Below are 15,316 nucleotides of genomic sequence, written 5' to 3' on the forward strand. Positions count from 1 at the left end.
AGCCCACCCACAATGATAAAACATGGCCCCATGATGTCCTTGAAGCCTAAGATGGCCCTAAAGCATAAGAACCCCGCACCAGTAGTGGAAAATGCCTTTGCCCAACAAAGGAATAAGGTCGTAGGGCCCAAGGTAGCTCACGACATACTATCACGCTGACAACATTGGGAGTGTGAACAATGTGAACTAAAGATAGCAAGAAACGAGAAACAAAGACCATGAACAGATTGGCCTCGGAAATAAACCACCTAAACGGGGACCCAACATGCACCGCACACCTCCAAAGGAACACCCACAAAACCACGCCACCAGCGTCACCAGCAAAAAAAGAAGTCACAATGCCGAACAAGGGGAGGCACAAAACTAAGGACGAGGATGGCTAGGATTAGCAACCCTACCCATAAACCCCTCAACTCCATGTAGAATGGAACAATTATTATGGACTTACGAACAATTGTAAATCAACCAATCTTTGGATATGGGATAACAAAATATGCTTTACGAGACTCTCATCACCCCTATTAATTTGTATGGATATGAAGTTTGGGGATGCAATATCTTTAGAGATGATGGAGAAAGGTAGAATATATTCAAATGCACTTTATAAAATATAATCTCAAGATTAAAGGAAATACACCCTACCATATCCTCTTCATCAAAGCAAGTATTTCCCCAATTGAAAGCATGGTTATTGCTAGGTAACTTATGTATATGAAGAGATTAAACTATGTGTAAGACGAGGGTTCTTAAAATTGTTTCTAACTCTAGCCAAAACCACATTTGTCTCTAGCAAGGATGACATAATTTCCGAGTCTTGGCTAGACCATTGAAGGATAAATGATGAGATCATTTTGCAAAATAAGGATAATAGTAAATATATTATTACATCAAAATTTAAGGAGAAATGTTAGGGTGATAAAAAGTTAGAGGGAAAAAGGAAACCAAGATATTATAGAAAGGTGATCAATCCAAACATGGGAAATCAAAAGTATATCTATATATTTGCTAGTGTAAAGAAGAAAATAAAAAATGTTGAAATAAAAACAAATCAGCATGAGTTCCACAGTAAAATTGGGTGTTGGTCAATTACCAAAATACTATGGCATGAAAGAGCATGTCACATTTGTGACACTAAGACGGGTGAAAACAAAAATCAATTTCTCCTCAATTGTCCAACTTATATTCATATTAAATCTAGATTTCAAAATATTATTCACACTACCAATCTTCTGCACCTTTTAACTCAATAAAACTATGGTGATATTGGAACATTTTTCCTAATGTTTTTCAAGCATAGTACAATTCTAAAGAATCATGAGTAATAAACCATATTCAATGTTACTGGTATTTCATCCTCATTAACATCATAATATTAATACATACAACTCCTATTAAGAAAATACCTCACTATAGGGTAAAGGTTATATTAAGAACCAACATAGATCCATCTTAAATATGGATCTAACATGAGTCCAGAGGGATCCAATTTCCTCATGTGCAATTTTTTTTATGAGGTGACATTATTTAAATGTTTTGTATGGTTTTTTTTGGTGGGGGGCTGACATGAGCAAAATTTCAACTTTGATGACAGACGGACAGGGTTACACATCATACTGGGTTGTAGAATGAACCTCTCGGCTCAATTATAATAATAAATGTTAGAGTTTGAGGGTTTCATATATAAGAAAAATGTTGATACATCATATGATTATATTAATATAATTGATAAATGATTAATATGATAATTGAAAATGGTGATGTGTATTACTATTTAGTGATATCTATTTTGGCTTATTGCACATGTAAAATTAAATTATTTTTTAATGTTCTAATAATTTTAAAATGACATTTAAATTTTATTTTTTTTATTATTATTACGATTAATATGTTATGGAGATCAATTTTATTTTTAATGTTTTGAAAGTTATATTTAATGTATTTTCGATCTAGACATGTTAAGAAATATACTTTTCATCTTCTATTTAATTCATCTGTTAATTTATACAATTTTTTTTTGGCAAGACATTTTTTTTTGTAAGCTAAGTTATGTTCTTTTCTATTATATACAACCACAAAATATATAATCGCTGGTGACCTCAACCCGCCCTGGAGGGAAACCGGGTCTGTTGGTCACCTATAGTCTAAGTTTATCAACATGTCAACTTAGCTGGTGCATCACTATGTTTAAAACCATGGCAACACTCTATCTACTTACTATATCTATATACCTCACAGCTATAACAGAACAAAAGGCTTGCTTACAAAAGTTGGTTCTCTTATGCCTTGAAGAGAATTCAAATGAGAAAAGAGCAAAACAGTTAATCTACCATGAATTCTCGCTTGATTTCCTCCCCGTGCTGCGCGGTGGTTATCTTCTTCAGCATGCCGTGGATTTCCTCCATTCTGTTGTCCTGTTTTCGAATCATGAACTGCAGATTTTTCATCTCCCTTTTCATATACAGTAGACCTTGAGCGATCTCTGTCATCTCCTTAGCAACCTGCTCCATAGCTTTAGCTAATAAGTGTTTCACCACCCAGTACATGTGCAATGCTTGTTTATACAGCGAAAGGCGCCCTCTTGTATTCCCAGGGTCCGGAAGGAGGATGCTCCATTCCTCCATTTCTAGATCAGAAGCCTCCTCCAAGACTTTCTCTTCCAAAGCATCGATGATCTTTCTAATCTCCTCGTTGGTTCCTTTGCTATAAGCTCTCTCTGCTTCTTGAGCAATCTGCTCAGTGGACCTGCATCCTCTTTTCTGCTTGTTAGAAACCGAAGTCTCAGTTTCGTAATGTTTTGCTTGCCTCGTTCTCCCTCGCCCCATTCGCCTTCTTCCCTTACCTCTTCTGGATGGTCTGCCCCTATTTCTCCCCCTGCTACTCTGCCCCAGCTCGAAGGTCACCTTCTCCATGCATTCTTCCTTATCGGTCTCCATCTCCCCTTCCCCGCAATTTACTTCTTCTACCTCCGTTCACACCTGCTCCCTCCGTATGTTCCTCACCTCTTCCTCCCTGTATAGCCTTTCCTTCCTACCTCCCTCCGCCATACCTTCTAGCTTTCTTCTTATACTATACCCAAGGTCTCTCTGCCAAGCTGCTCCACTCTGCACCACCTTTCCTGTCTTCGTCTTGTCTGTCTCGCTGCCTTCTCCTGTTCTTATAGATATGTCACCACCTACCCCTTGCTTCACCAACTGATCATCGTCGTTCTTCTCCCCTGTCACTTCCATAATTCTCCCGGTTCCTTGTCTTGGTTTTCGATCTCCTCTGCATGCCATCGCTACAGTCCTTAGAATGATTACCCTGAGGTGGGGCGTATGCTGCCATGTACTGCACCCCATCATAACCTTGTGCAGGTCACCTCTCTCCAACCCGATCGGGTTATGGATGTTAATATGATCATACCTGTGTTGTGTCATTATTATCTTGTTTGGTGATTTGGTTAAGGTTCTACCATCTTGTCTCTGCCAGCTGAGTTGTCCATATGGTGTCTACTTTCTCGTCCTGCTCGTTGCATCCCCAATTAGCCAGGTAGTCTGCAGGCCTATTGCCTTCTCTCCTGACATGATGAATGACCTTATACTCAATATGCTTCATTGATTCCTCTATGTCCTGGATGAGACCCGCCGTCCTCCAGCTCTTAGCCACCTGTTCCCATGACTTACCATGATTTAGTTTTCTTATTGTCTCTATTACCAAATTTGAATCACCTTCTATTTCTAGTTTCATGTATCCATTTCTTATTGCAATCATGATTCCTTGATAGGCCGCCATGAACTCAGCTTCATTGTTACTCATTATCCCTCCTCTGTCTGCATAAATCCACCTGGTTTGACCTTGGCTGTCTCTGAAGATCCCGCCATATCCAGCAGGCCCCGGATTTCCTTTTGACGCTCCGTCAAAATTAAGTTTGATGAATCCGTCCTGAGGGCGCATGAACACGACTGGGCTTTGGTTCTTTGTACCCTGTGTTTTTTGTTGTTGTGGGTGAACCATCCCCTGGTCCAGGTTTAGCCTCCTTAGAATGCAGTTTTCCTCATCCGTGGTTTTCCAATCTTCCTGATCCCAAGCTTCCGTTAGTATTGTCTCTCTTATCATGTTTTGGGTTCTTTTCCATAACTCCTCCGGGGAATTGGTCTTACCTTGGAAAATCCTTCTATTCCTCTCTTTCCAGATGGTCCATATATTGAATCCCACTACCAGGTTCCATGCTCTTCTCACTACCGGGCTTTGAAATTGTCCCTTTCCCCATTGGAATAAAGTTAGAGATATGTCTTGGGGGTTACGGTTCGTCTTTCCAAAGAGACTTCTGGTCTCTTCCCACTGTTGCTGAGCTACCGGGCACAAGTTTAAGATATGCTCCTGAGTTTCAACATTTTGTTTACATAAACAACATCTTGGTGGTCCTAAGAAACCTCTTTTCTGGATTTGGTCCCATGTTAGTATGCATCTTCTTCCAACTAGCCAGGCGAACATGGTAACCTTGGCCACCACCTGTTCTTCCATAATTGCTTCCATTCTTGGGTCTGTTCTTCCTGCACTTGCTTAGACTTTATGGTGTATGCTTCTTTGGTCGTAAAGGTGCCTTTTGTAGTTTCGCCCCATCTGAGGATATCCGGTCCAGTTCTATATTTAATCCTCCTTGAGTCCATCTCTTTTATTATCCTAGCTTTTAGATCCTCATCGATGTTATTATCCCATTCTTCAGGTTCTTTCCATTCCCTCCACATCTCATTTTCTCTTCCTTCCTTCCAGTAGTCTTTGACATAATTTAAGCCTTTGGCCTTGGCTTCCCTGTAAATGTTTTGCAACTCCTGAATTTCCTCCATTCTTCCCCTTTGCTGCCATGCTTCCTCCCAGAATTTTGCTGTCCTGCCATCTCTTATTTCCCAAAAAACATGCCTATTTATGATATCTCTGTTCTGGCATGCCAACTCCCATATCGTGGATCCTTTTGGCATCACTTCCTTTCTCATGATTTCTTCAGCTGCAGTGGGCATGTTATATTTTAGTGTCCATATTTCTTTCCATAAATCTTTGCCTCCATTCATCCAGCGCCACCAAAGTTTTGCTGCTAGGACTTGGTTTAATATGAATGGATCTCTTAACCCTAGCCCCCTTGCCTCCTTTGCTTTTGTTAGGCTGTTCCATGAGATTAAGGCCCACTTCTTCTGCTGTTTTGGCCCTCCCCATAAGAATTTCCTGAAGATTTCAATCATTTTGGTACAGACTCCTTTCGGTACTGCCATTACCGATAGGGGATAGATTGGAATTGATTGGAGAGTCGATTTGAGAAGCACCAATCTAGCTGCTATATTAAGAGTCCTAAAGGACCAGTTTTCTAATCTGTTCTTCATTTTCTCCAGGGTGGGCTGCCAGTTGGCTATCCTCAGAGAGCTTACATCAAGCATGGTGCCCAGGTATTTAGTAGGTAGATCTCCCTTTCTGAACCCCAACGTTCTTGTCAGATGGGATTTGACCATTTCAGGTGAGTTGAAAATAAAGGTGCTCAATTTGTCCTTATTGATTTTAGTACCTGAAGCTTCCATGAATAATTCTAGGATCTCCTTTACTTTTTTGACCTCTCTCAGTGAGACCTTACAGAATATCATGATATCGTCTATGAACTGTTGGTGTGTAACAGGGATGTTATTTCCCCATAGACACAACCCTTTAATTTTCCTTTCTCTTAGCTCTTTTTTGATGTACCTTCCCAATCCTTCAGCCGCTATTATAAACAAGAATGGAGACAAGGGGTCTCCTTGGCGCAGTCCTCTTGAAGCGTTAAAGGTTGCTGATGGATTACCATTCAGGAGAATGGAAAAGTTAGGCATGGAGATCATGCTAAGAATCCATTTCACCCACCTGTTGCAAAACCCATAGGCCTGTAGAATTGATTCTAGATATTTCTAGTTTAGACGATCGTAGGCTTTTGACAAATCCAGTTTGATCATCATGCCTGGTTCCTTTTTTTGTTTTAAGGTATGTATTACTTCTTGGGAGACCACCAGACCATCTAAGATTTGCCTCCCTTCCACGAACCCTGTTTGTTCTGGAGATATTATGCTGGAGAGGATTGGTTTTAGTCTTTTGACCATTAAGGTAGCTATAATCTTATAGATCACGTTACAGAGAGCAATCGGCCGGAAGCCCTCTGCTGATTCTGAGTGAGCTGTCTTAGGGATGAGTGTTAACAGAGTAGAGTTTAGTCCAGGCCATACCTTTTGTTGTCTGCGCGCTTCCTCCACCACCTCCAGGATTTCTTCTCCTATGAACTGCCAACAAGCTTGATAGAATTCCGCTGTATATCCATCTGGACCTGGGGCTTTGTTTCTTTTCAGGCCCTTCACTATTTCCTCCACTTCCTCTAGGGTTACTGCCCTCATCAAGGCTAGATTTTGGTCCCTAGTTACTAGCTTTGGAATTTCACTGCTTATCCTGCCTATGGCCTCTGTTCTGCTCCTTTGGGGTTCAGTGAGAATACCTTTAAAGTGGCCCACCAACTCTTGTTCTATCTCCTCATGCTGGGTTATGCGTTGACCTTCCGAGTTTTTAATTGAGAAGATCCTATTTCTCTGTCTGTGCTGGATCATGGCCTTATGAAAGAACTTCGTGTTCCTTTCTCCTTCTCTGAGCCACTGAACTCGGGACTTTTGTTTCCATAAGATCTCTTCCTGCTTTCTTCGCTCCTCTAGTTGGCCTATAATGATTCCTTCTTCTCTGCTTCTCTCTTCAGTTCTGCCTTCTAGAATATTCTCTTGTTGCAACCCGATCATTCTCTGTTCTAATCGTTGTTGCTCTTTGAAAATATCCCCGAATTCCTCTTTATTCCATTTTTTTATTTTCCCCCTAAGTTCTTTCAATTTTAGTTGGAATGTTTGCATTTTACTTCTCCCACTTTGTCTACTCGTAGTCCACCATTCTTCTACTTTAGGTAAAAACTGCTGATTCCTGAGCCAAAAGGATTCAAACCTGAACGGTCTTCTTTTGGGGCTCTGCTTGAGATCGATTTCTAACTTTATTGGCCAGTGGTCTGAGCCTACTACTGGTAGAATCATGGCCTCTATGTACACATCTTTCATCATGATTTGTTCAGAGACAAGGAATCTGTCCAATCTTGAGGCTATTTGATTTGTTCCTCCTCTACGATTATTCCATGTATGGGTACCATTTATTGTTTGAATATCCACCATTCTTTGTTCTGAAATCATATCTCTGAATGCTTCCATATCTGAATCTATCCTTCTCAATCCCCCCCTCTTTTCTTCTAAGGTTGTAATCATATTAAAGTCTCCACCTATAATCCACGGCTTCTCTGGAATGAGTCCTTGTATTGCTTTCAGGTTTTGAAGGAATCCTTTACGTTCTGTTGGAGAGTGTGGGCCATAAACTCCTGATAGGGCTACCCATTCAGATGAGCCTATCACCTTAAAAGTGCCTGAGAGGATCCGAGGGAGGCTTATCCAATTTTCAAATTGTATTTCCTCCGGGTTCCATAGGATTGCCAATCCACCTGCACTGTCTGTCGCTTGTCCCATTATCTCATACCTAGTATTACTCCTGCTCATTATTTCTTCCAATTGTTGCATACTAATCTTTGTTTCTTGGACTATCATTATACTTGGTTTGTCTCTTAAATATCTCTATTTACCTCTACTATTAAGGCCTTTGATGTTCCAGCTTGTAATAATCATTTTAATAGTTTTGGGGGTGTTTGAAATACCTCAGATAACTCTTCCTGAATTCACCAGCATCTCTCCTACCTCCTGGATTGTCTCGCTCATCGAGCGCCTACCCCTTTTTCTTCCTCCTTTGCCAGCGTTTCTCATTCCCATGTTCTGATTTCCCTGCGTTTCTCTCTGTTCCAGTTTATTTGCTGCTGTTACCCCTGCCTTTTCCTTGTATTTTTGAAATGCTTCTTTATATATTTGCTTCTGCTCTTCCGGAATGAATCTTTCATCTAACAGCCTCCATTCCTGCAACAGTTTCCTCATTATTCGCTCCTCTTCTCCTCCTTTATCTTTTTGTGGGTCTATCTCCATTTGTGTTTGTTCATTCGTCTGCTCCCCTTTTTCTTCTGCCTCCTCATGTTCTGTATCCTTTTGTCCTGAAGCTTGTTTTCCTGAATCTTTTGAATTTTCCATTGTCTCTTCGTCACTGTCTTCTTTTTCCATCTCAACCTCTTCTTCCTGGAGGACTTTGAATTTGTTCTGCGTTTCCAGGGGTATATTCTCCTTTGGTTTTTGTCTTTGGGGTTTACTGCTCCCTGCTTTCCTTTTGTTCTGTACTTCTTTAAAACCCTCTTCCTCCCGTCCTGGTCCCTCTGCTGTTGCCCTCTCTTCTTCCCTCTTATCCTTTGTTTCCTCTGTTCTGTTTAATGGGCATTGTCTGAAAAGATGCCCGTATTCATGACATCATCTGCACCGAAACGGTATGTGCTCATAATCCACTAGTTGTTGCCAGATCTCATCATGATATTCCAGTTCAATGAAATCTGGGAGAGGTTCAGTTATATTCATATACGCACATATTCTGGCGTAGGACGTGTATCTCCCTCTTTTTGTAGATTCAACTACTTTCACGAATGACCCTATAGCATTCCCTATCCCTTCTAAAATCTCTGGATCCCAGAACTCCATTGGGAGCCTGAAGAGTCTTATCCAGACCGGGTCCGCTAGCATTTTCTCTTTGTCTGATTGTAGCAGTCTTCCCAGTGCCGAATAAATAGGCCTGCATTGTTCATAAAGTAGGGGCCTCCCTCGAAAATCCTTTCTTTGTCTTCTAAGTTAGAGAATATTACTGTAAAAAAACCCTTCGCACCCAATTTCAATTCCACATGCCCCTTAGGTTTCCATCTCTGTTGTATCCATTTGGATAAATCTTTCTCTGACGGCCAGAACCCTACAAATTTACATATTAAGGCATAATCTTTCATATAACTCCTATACTCTTCAAGTTTGTTGCTTGGTATTACGAACCTGGGTTTCTTCGATGCCCTAGGAAGGCATTTTCCCCTCAGACCCGTCTGCCAGTTTGTCCCGTTTGATGGGTTCTCGCCGTTATTTGCCATCATCCCCTTCCGCGTTCGTTCCTTGTTTGCCTCCCCCGTTGCCATGCTCTTGTAGGAGGGGATCTCTCCCCTCCCCGCGTTTGCTTCCATTAATCCCTTCAACACTTGCTTCTTCCTATTTCCACTCCTTTGCTACGATCTGCAAATCTCTGATTTGAGCTTCCACTGGTGAAACCGAGCTCCCTGTGTTCCTTCTCTGCTCCAAAGATGCATGCAGGAAAGTCTGATCAGACCTTCTCTTCCTCTGAAACCCTCATTCCGCAGACCCTTGGATCATCATTCGATCACCTATTCTCATCATAAAATGTTTTTGGCAAGACATTTTAGGTTTGGTACAATGTTGTCTTTTATTGTGAAGTTTATAAGAATTTATTTTTATCTTGTAAATAAGTTATAAATTACATTATTTATTTTAAGTGGTTGACAACTGTAATTATGTTACTAATAATTGTTATCATCTTCACTTAAATTCAATTCCCATAAATATTTAGCTTAATATAAATATTGGTTCAACTCCCCCACATAATATGTTTGATTCATAATAAATATATTACTATAATAACTTTGAACATATATTATTTAATATTTCAAATTTTCCTTAAACTTAAAAAATATTTTTAAAAATCGTATCAAAAACTTTTTAAATCAACCCCCCACATATATATATATATAATTTCTAAATAGTTATATTAATTATTACTTGTGACTTTTCATGAAAAAAGTGATTCCTATCTTTTGACCAGGATGCATAAGGTACATTTTTAATGCCTAATAATTGAAACCAAAACTCATAAAAGGTCTAAACTTATTGATTCTTCCATAGCGTGTAAGTGATTTCCTTACCGTTTTCTGGCACTTACAAATTATAACTTAGATGCTGAACCTAAAATCATTGCTTGAGACAGAAGTGAGATTCCCATCCTTTTTCATGGAAATAATGTACCCTAATGTTGCATTTAATAGACAAGTGAGCTTATGAAGTCAATTACAACCAGAGTTTCAGTGTGTTTTATGACAACTGCTTCAGGAAAAATCAGCTATTCTCTGATAAATTTATAGTAAAGAGGATTGTTAAGAGCCACATTTCAACCATGGGCCCATTTCTCAATAAAGGGCTATATACAGATATAAAGGGTTTATTCCAATGCCATGGATTTGAAAAAGACACCGACCTTATTTCACCTTCTTTGTAAAGAGATTCTATGGTTTCTTAGTTTAATTTTTATACCTCTGGAAAGTAGTGGTCGAATTTGCATGGGGAAGTGATTTGACGATCAACAGCACCACACTGGAATACAAAGTTAAAAAGTAGGATTCCAATTGATAGAAGCTGCTTCAATTTTCATGTGTCAATGGCACGATATACATTTAAGATAAAAAAATTGCAGAGATGACCAACCAGATTCGTTCATAATTGAAAAAAATCAAGTAATAATTAGAGAATTTTAATTAAACTTTCTAACTGAATATTTCTGACAGTATTTATATCATATCAGTGTTTGGTTTTCACCCACAATTGTAAGAAGAAAAGTGTGCATCATAACATAACAGTTTTCCAAGGGTTGACCATTGCCATAATGGAAGATTACACAGTACAGGTCTGTAATTTATCTCCCAAAGTAACTGCCAAGGATGTTAAGCAGTTTTTCTCATACTCTGGCACGGTGAAAAAAGTAAAATTAGAAAGGTGCGTGCAGACTTCCTTGCTTGAATTTTATATAGAAGTGCTTATTTTCTATTTCTGTAACTACCCAGTTTGTGAATGAATTGTCAGCATGAGATTTATCAGAGTTGGAGAGCACTGTTCTGTTTTACAGTGGAATCCTAATAATGTTCTTACTGATCTAGAAAGAAGTTCAACAGTTGAAATTTTTCTGTAACTACCCAGTTTGTGAATTGTCAACATGGGATTTATCAGAGTTGGAGAGCACTGCTCTGCTTTACAGTGGAATCATAATAATGCTCTTACTGATCTAGAAAAAATTCAACAGTTGAATTTTTCATATGCAAGTGCTGAGAGCTCTCAAATAAGAGCAGTGGTTTAGGGAAAAAGTGGTGAATGTAGTAAGGCTTTACAAGAGTAGGACAGGAAATGAAAATCTAAGCCAGTTAGCAGCCCTGATGGTGTTCAATTGGTGGTATAGCTGGAGAATACTGATTTGCATAGAATTAAGTCAATCTTAAAAGATTTTGGTTTGATATACATGTTTAAGGTCTGTAAAACTGGCCCCAAAACCCCTAACATTATCCTTTCTGTTTTTTTGTTGGTGGTGGCAGGGTTGGACAGTGGGCACAAGTTGCTTTTGTGACTTTCAAGGAGCCCTATGCTTTAGAAACTGCTGTCCTTCTCAATGTAAGTATGTTTTTTTTCCAATCTTTCACTGTTGGGTAATAATAAGGTTTAAAGGATATATTCCTGTCTGTTGTGAGTATTGGTTACATGTGGATTGAGACCTTGCATAATACCTTGGTTTGTGATAAGAAGGTGGAATTCAAGACATAAGGTTAGGGAGGATCATATTCACAACATGTAGCATGTTTTTCTGATCTGCATGTGTAGGTTTTTACAATAGATCATATTGTTAAACAGTTTACTTTCAGAAAACTCAAACAACAATGTTATTCTGATATAGTTTTATAATTTATTTAAGTCATATTGTTAAACAGTTTACTTTCAGAAAGCTCAAACAACAATGTTATTCTGATTTAGTTTTTTCTTTGTAGGTTAAGCTGTTATCTTGCATCTGACAAAGTGATTAAAAGAAATGATGGGGTTTTGCTGTTTTTGGATTCTTGAACAGGGAGCCACAATCATAGATCAGAAAATATGTATAGTGCCCTGGGGAGGATCAGAGGAGGCAATTAATCGGTGGAAGAAGCAAATGATGAAAAGTCCAGAAGAGGGAAACACACAAGGAGTAATGTCATTTACTTAATTTATATTAGTGCAAAATCCCCTGAATACTACACCGGGACCTGCCTGCCCTGCCATAATCATTCCTAGATCAAATTTATTATATCGTCCTTTTTTATGGTCTCTGTATGCATTTACATGTCTGTGATTCTTTAATTTTTCTTTTGGGGGTTTCGTTAGATGGGTGCCGGGCAGACTGCATTAATTTATTGAACGCTTCAAGGATCAAGACTGGATCCTTTAGGTTACTTCAAAGGCCATTTTCCTTGACAGCAAAGGGTTGTACCTTGTTGAAATTTAGCCTTCAAATGAAAACCAATACTTTACAAGGACAATATATGTAAAACATATTTTATACCATAGTTAGCTCTATTTGTTTTCACTGTTTTGTAAAAGGAAGAGACTTAATTTTGATCTTGCAGCAGAAAACTGAGCCTCTAAATAGCCAAATTGCATAGAAGGAAGACCCTAGTCTTGGATTTAAACTGACTCCTGTTATGTAAAATGCAAGTAGCTTCAATAGGTCACCTTCCTCACCACTATAATGAGAGGATAAGAAGGGAAAGTTATGTTAGATAAAAAATTTAGCAAGTCAGTCTTTAGTGTTAAATGTGTTTATCTCAAGTTCTTAGTCAAAATAAAGTTCTTGGGATATTAAGTTATTCACAGAAGTGTTAGTGTTATTGCTAGGCAGTTTCAAGTCCTCGAGAAGTGATTAACATGGCAATATATTTACAGGTTAGCAGCTTTATTCCATCTGCTGGCCAAGCAGTAAATGTGGTTACAACAATGCTTTCGAAAGGTTATACCTTAGGAAAGGACACATTAAGCAAAGCCAATGAGTTAGACAAGAAATATCAAATCATAAATACTACTGCAGCCAACCTGACATCTTTGGGCAAGTTCGTTGGAGAGAAAGGAAAGGATACACTAAGCAAAGCCAATGAGTTAGACAAAAAGTATCAAGTCACAGATACTGCTGCAACCAACCTGATATCTTTGGGCAAGTTCGTTGGGGAGAAAACAATAGCAGGCTTGACTGTCACTGGGCAAGCAGCATGTAGTGCAGGAACAGCAGCTGTCAACAGTAGTTATTTTGCTTCAGGAGCCTCGATGGTTTCTGGAGCTCTGGACAAGGCAGCCAAAGCAGCTGCTGATTTGGGTACCAAAGGTAATACAGTAACATAGAAGCAAAGTCTGATACCAATATTCCAACTTAGCTTAGAAATATAATTAAGGGGATCCTATTTGAATATAATGTATGCAATAAGATGAATTGATAAACTATTACATAGTTGATACTTAGTTATGTGGGTGCTATTTGAATATAGCGTATGTAATATGGTGAAGTAATAAACTAGTACATGGTTGATACCTGCTATTTCAAGTGTTCTTGACTCAGGGACCTTAAAGGAATTGTGTTTTTTATATTCTAACATGCTATCTGATTTTGACATGTTTAAAGATTAAACCAAATAGGTACATACATGGATATGAGATTATCGTTGTAAATGTTCTAACGAGTAAAATAAGGAGTTTCTTAATGGATCTCCTTGATATGTTAATCTGGATCTACATCGTACATGGAGCACTGATTATTTAATAGAGGATTGCAAAATTTCTTATAGTCCTGAATTTTGTATTTATTTGAAATGCAATTTGTATATTGATTTGATCTAAGAAATTTTAATTACATTTAAATGGGGAAGAAACCTGATATTTTAAACAATCCAAAATATAACAGGGCCTAATGTCTATGATGACTAAATTATCTACAAGGCCTAATGCCTATAATGGCTAAATTATTTTACTAGAATGGAGAGTAATGCATAGGCATCAACGTTGGATTCCATTAAAAGACAAGAAATAATAATAAGTTTCCAGTAACAAACTATCTTAACCTTTAATTCAACCCAATTTTCTATTTAGTTAACAATATAATGAAAATGTAATAATAAGTTTCCAGTAACAAACTATCTTAACCTTTAATTCAACCCAATTTTCTATTTAGTTAACAATATAATGAAAATGTGCACTAGTTAGAAGATCATTTTCCTAAGATAGCCAAGGTGAAGTCACTTAACTGAACTTTGTGCTAGGTCTTGACTGAAAGATCGTACTTGAGCTAGATTGATACTTTGGCACTAACTAGATGCATTCCAATGCCACTTTGCATGTTAGGTTAATTAAACTTTATGTTTGGAATGCATTTTATTTTGTTTTCTTATTTATTAACTTAATTGATACAAGGAAAACTTGTGCCACTTTACATGTTAGGTTAATTAACTTTACATGTTAGGTTAATTAAATTTCATGTTTAAAATATATCTTATTCTGTTTTTTTATTTATCAACTTAGTTGATACAGAGAAAATTTGTGGTTAAAAATTGTTTTTCGCTGTTTTTTTTTTTTTTAATATGAATTGAAAGCAAATTTTTTCTATTTTTTTAATAAATAAAAACATTTTATTTTAAAAAAATTGATATATATATATATATATATATATATATATATATATAAAAGTTTGCCAAAACATAATGATGTGTGGATGTTGTTGATATCTACTTTATCTAGTTAAATATAGCATCCCTACATAATGTGTGGATATTGTTGACATCTACTCCATCTAATTAAATGACGCCTCTTATATCATAAATGGCATTCATTGAAATGACATATATTCCTTTTAATTTAGGAAAGAGAAATGAGTAAGATCAGATCCTTGGACCTTACATCAAATGTTTATTAATCATTTTTCAGTTCTGTTATTATTGATCTGGTTTAAAACATTTATGAAGGATATATAGAGCAAATGAAATTTAAGTCAAATGTTTATTAATCAATTTTCAGTTTTGTTATTATCAATCTCAATCATAAAGGATATATAAAGGAAATGGAATTTAAGTCAAATGTTTATTAATCAATTTTTAGTTTTGTTATTATTGATCTCGTTTAAAACAATGATAGAAGGATATATAGAGAAAATGGAATTTAATTGTCAATTTTTACATTGGTTTCTAATATGTTATGCTAGATTGTGATGCAAAATAATACAAAACATAAATGTAGGTTGAAATTGTAATTTTTTAACCTTTGTATTTAAAATGAGTTTTTATCATGTGGTCTTAAAACAAAGCTTGTATCAAATTTGTTGGCAAATGAAAGAATTAAAACTTTTATTAATGGTAGCATATTTGATGAATATATTACTTAAGTTTAATATTTACATTAACATTGACCATCTTTTAATTGAGAGTGAATTCAATTACATCTTTATTATAAACATTATGACTAATAAATGTCATTGAACTATATACCTACCCTCATTTTAACTA

At 37.3% G+C, this 15,316-nt stretch overlaps 1 protein-coding gene across 2 annotated transcripts; it reads left to right on the forward strand.

Moving 5' to 3' along the window:
* The first annotated feature begins 10,464 nt into the window (after positions 1 to 10,464).
* Positions 10,465 to 13,397, forward strand: LOC149200035 (binding partner of ACD11 1-like). Of its 2 annotated transcripts, none has more exons than XM_089399507.1 (4): positions 10,465 to 10,754; positions 11,345 to 11,420; positions 11,869 to 11,985; positions 12,720 to 13,397. In XM_089399507.1, the coding sequence occupies exons 1-4, from the start codon at positions 10,645 to 10,647 to the stop codon at positions 13,167 to 13,169; spliced, it is 753 nt and encodes a 250-aa protein (XP_089255633.1). In that variant the 5' UTR covers positions 10,465 to 10,644; the 3' UTR covers positions 13,170 to 13,397. The 2 variants fall into 2 exon arrangements, with proteins under 2 accessions (XP_089255633.1, XP_089255634.1); XM_089399508.1 differs by lacking the exon at positions 10,465 to 10,754 and adding an exon at positions 11,042 to 11,205.
* The last annotated feature ends 1,919 nt before the right edge of the window (positions 13,398 to 15,316 follow it).

This window comes from Pinus tabuliformis, chromosome 2_1, assembly GCF_031772625.1.
Source record: "Pinus tabuliformis cultivar Carrire ecotype Pingquan chromosome 2_1, CPIR1, whole genome shotgun sequence".
Taxonomy (NCBI): domain Eukaryota; kingdom Viridiplantae; phylum Streptophyta; class Pinopsida; order Pinales; family Pinaceae; genus Pinus; species Pinus tabuliformis.

Bases quoted from the DNA above. Each gene is read 5' to 3' on its own strand.
- LOC149200035 (XM_089399507.1), top strand. From the start codon at position 10,645: ATGGAAGATTACACAGTACAGGTCTGTAATTTATCTCCCAAAGTAACT. The intron at 10,755-11,344 runs GTGCGTGCAGAC...TGGTGGTGGCAG, and splicing joins AAAAAAGTAAAATTAGAAAG to GGTTGGACAGTGGGCACAAG. The intron at 11,421-11,868 runs GTAAGTATGTTT...ATTCTTGAACAG, and splicing joins AAACTGCTGTCCTTCTCAAT to GGAGCCACAATCATAGATCA.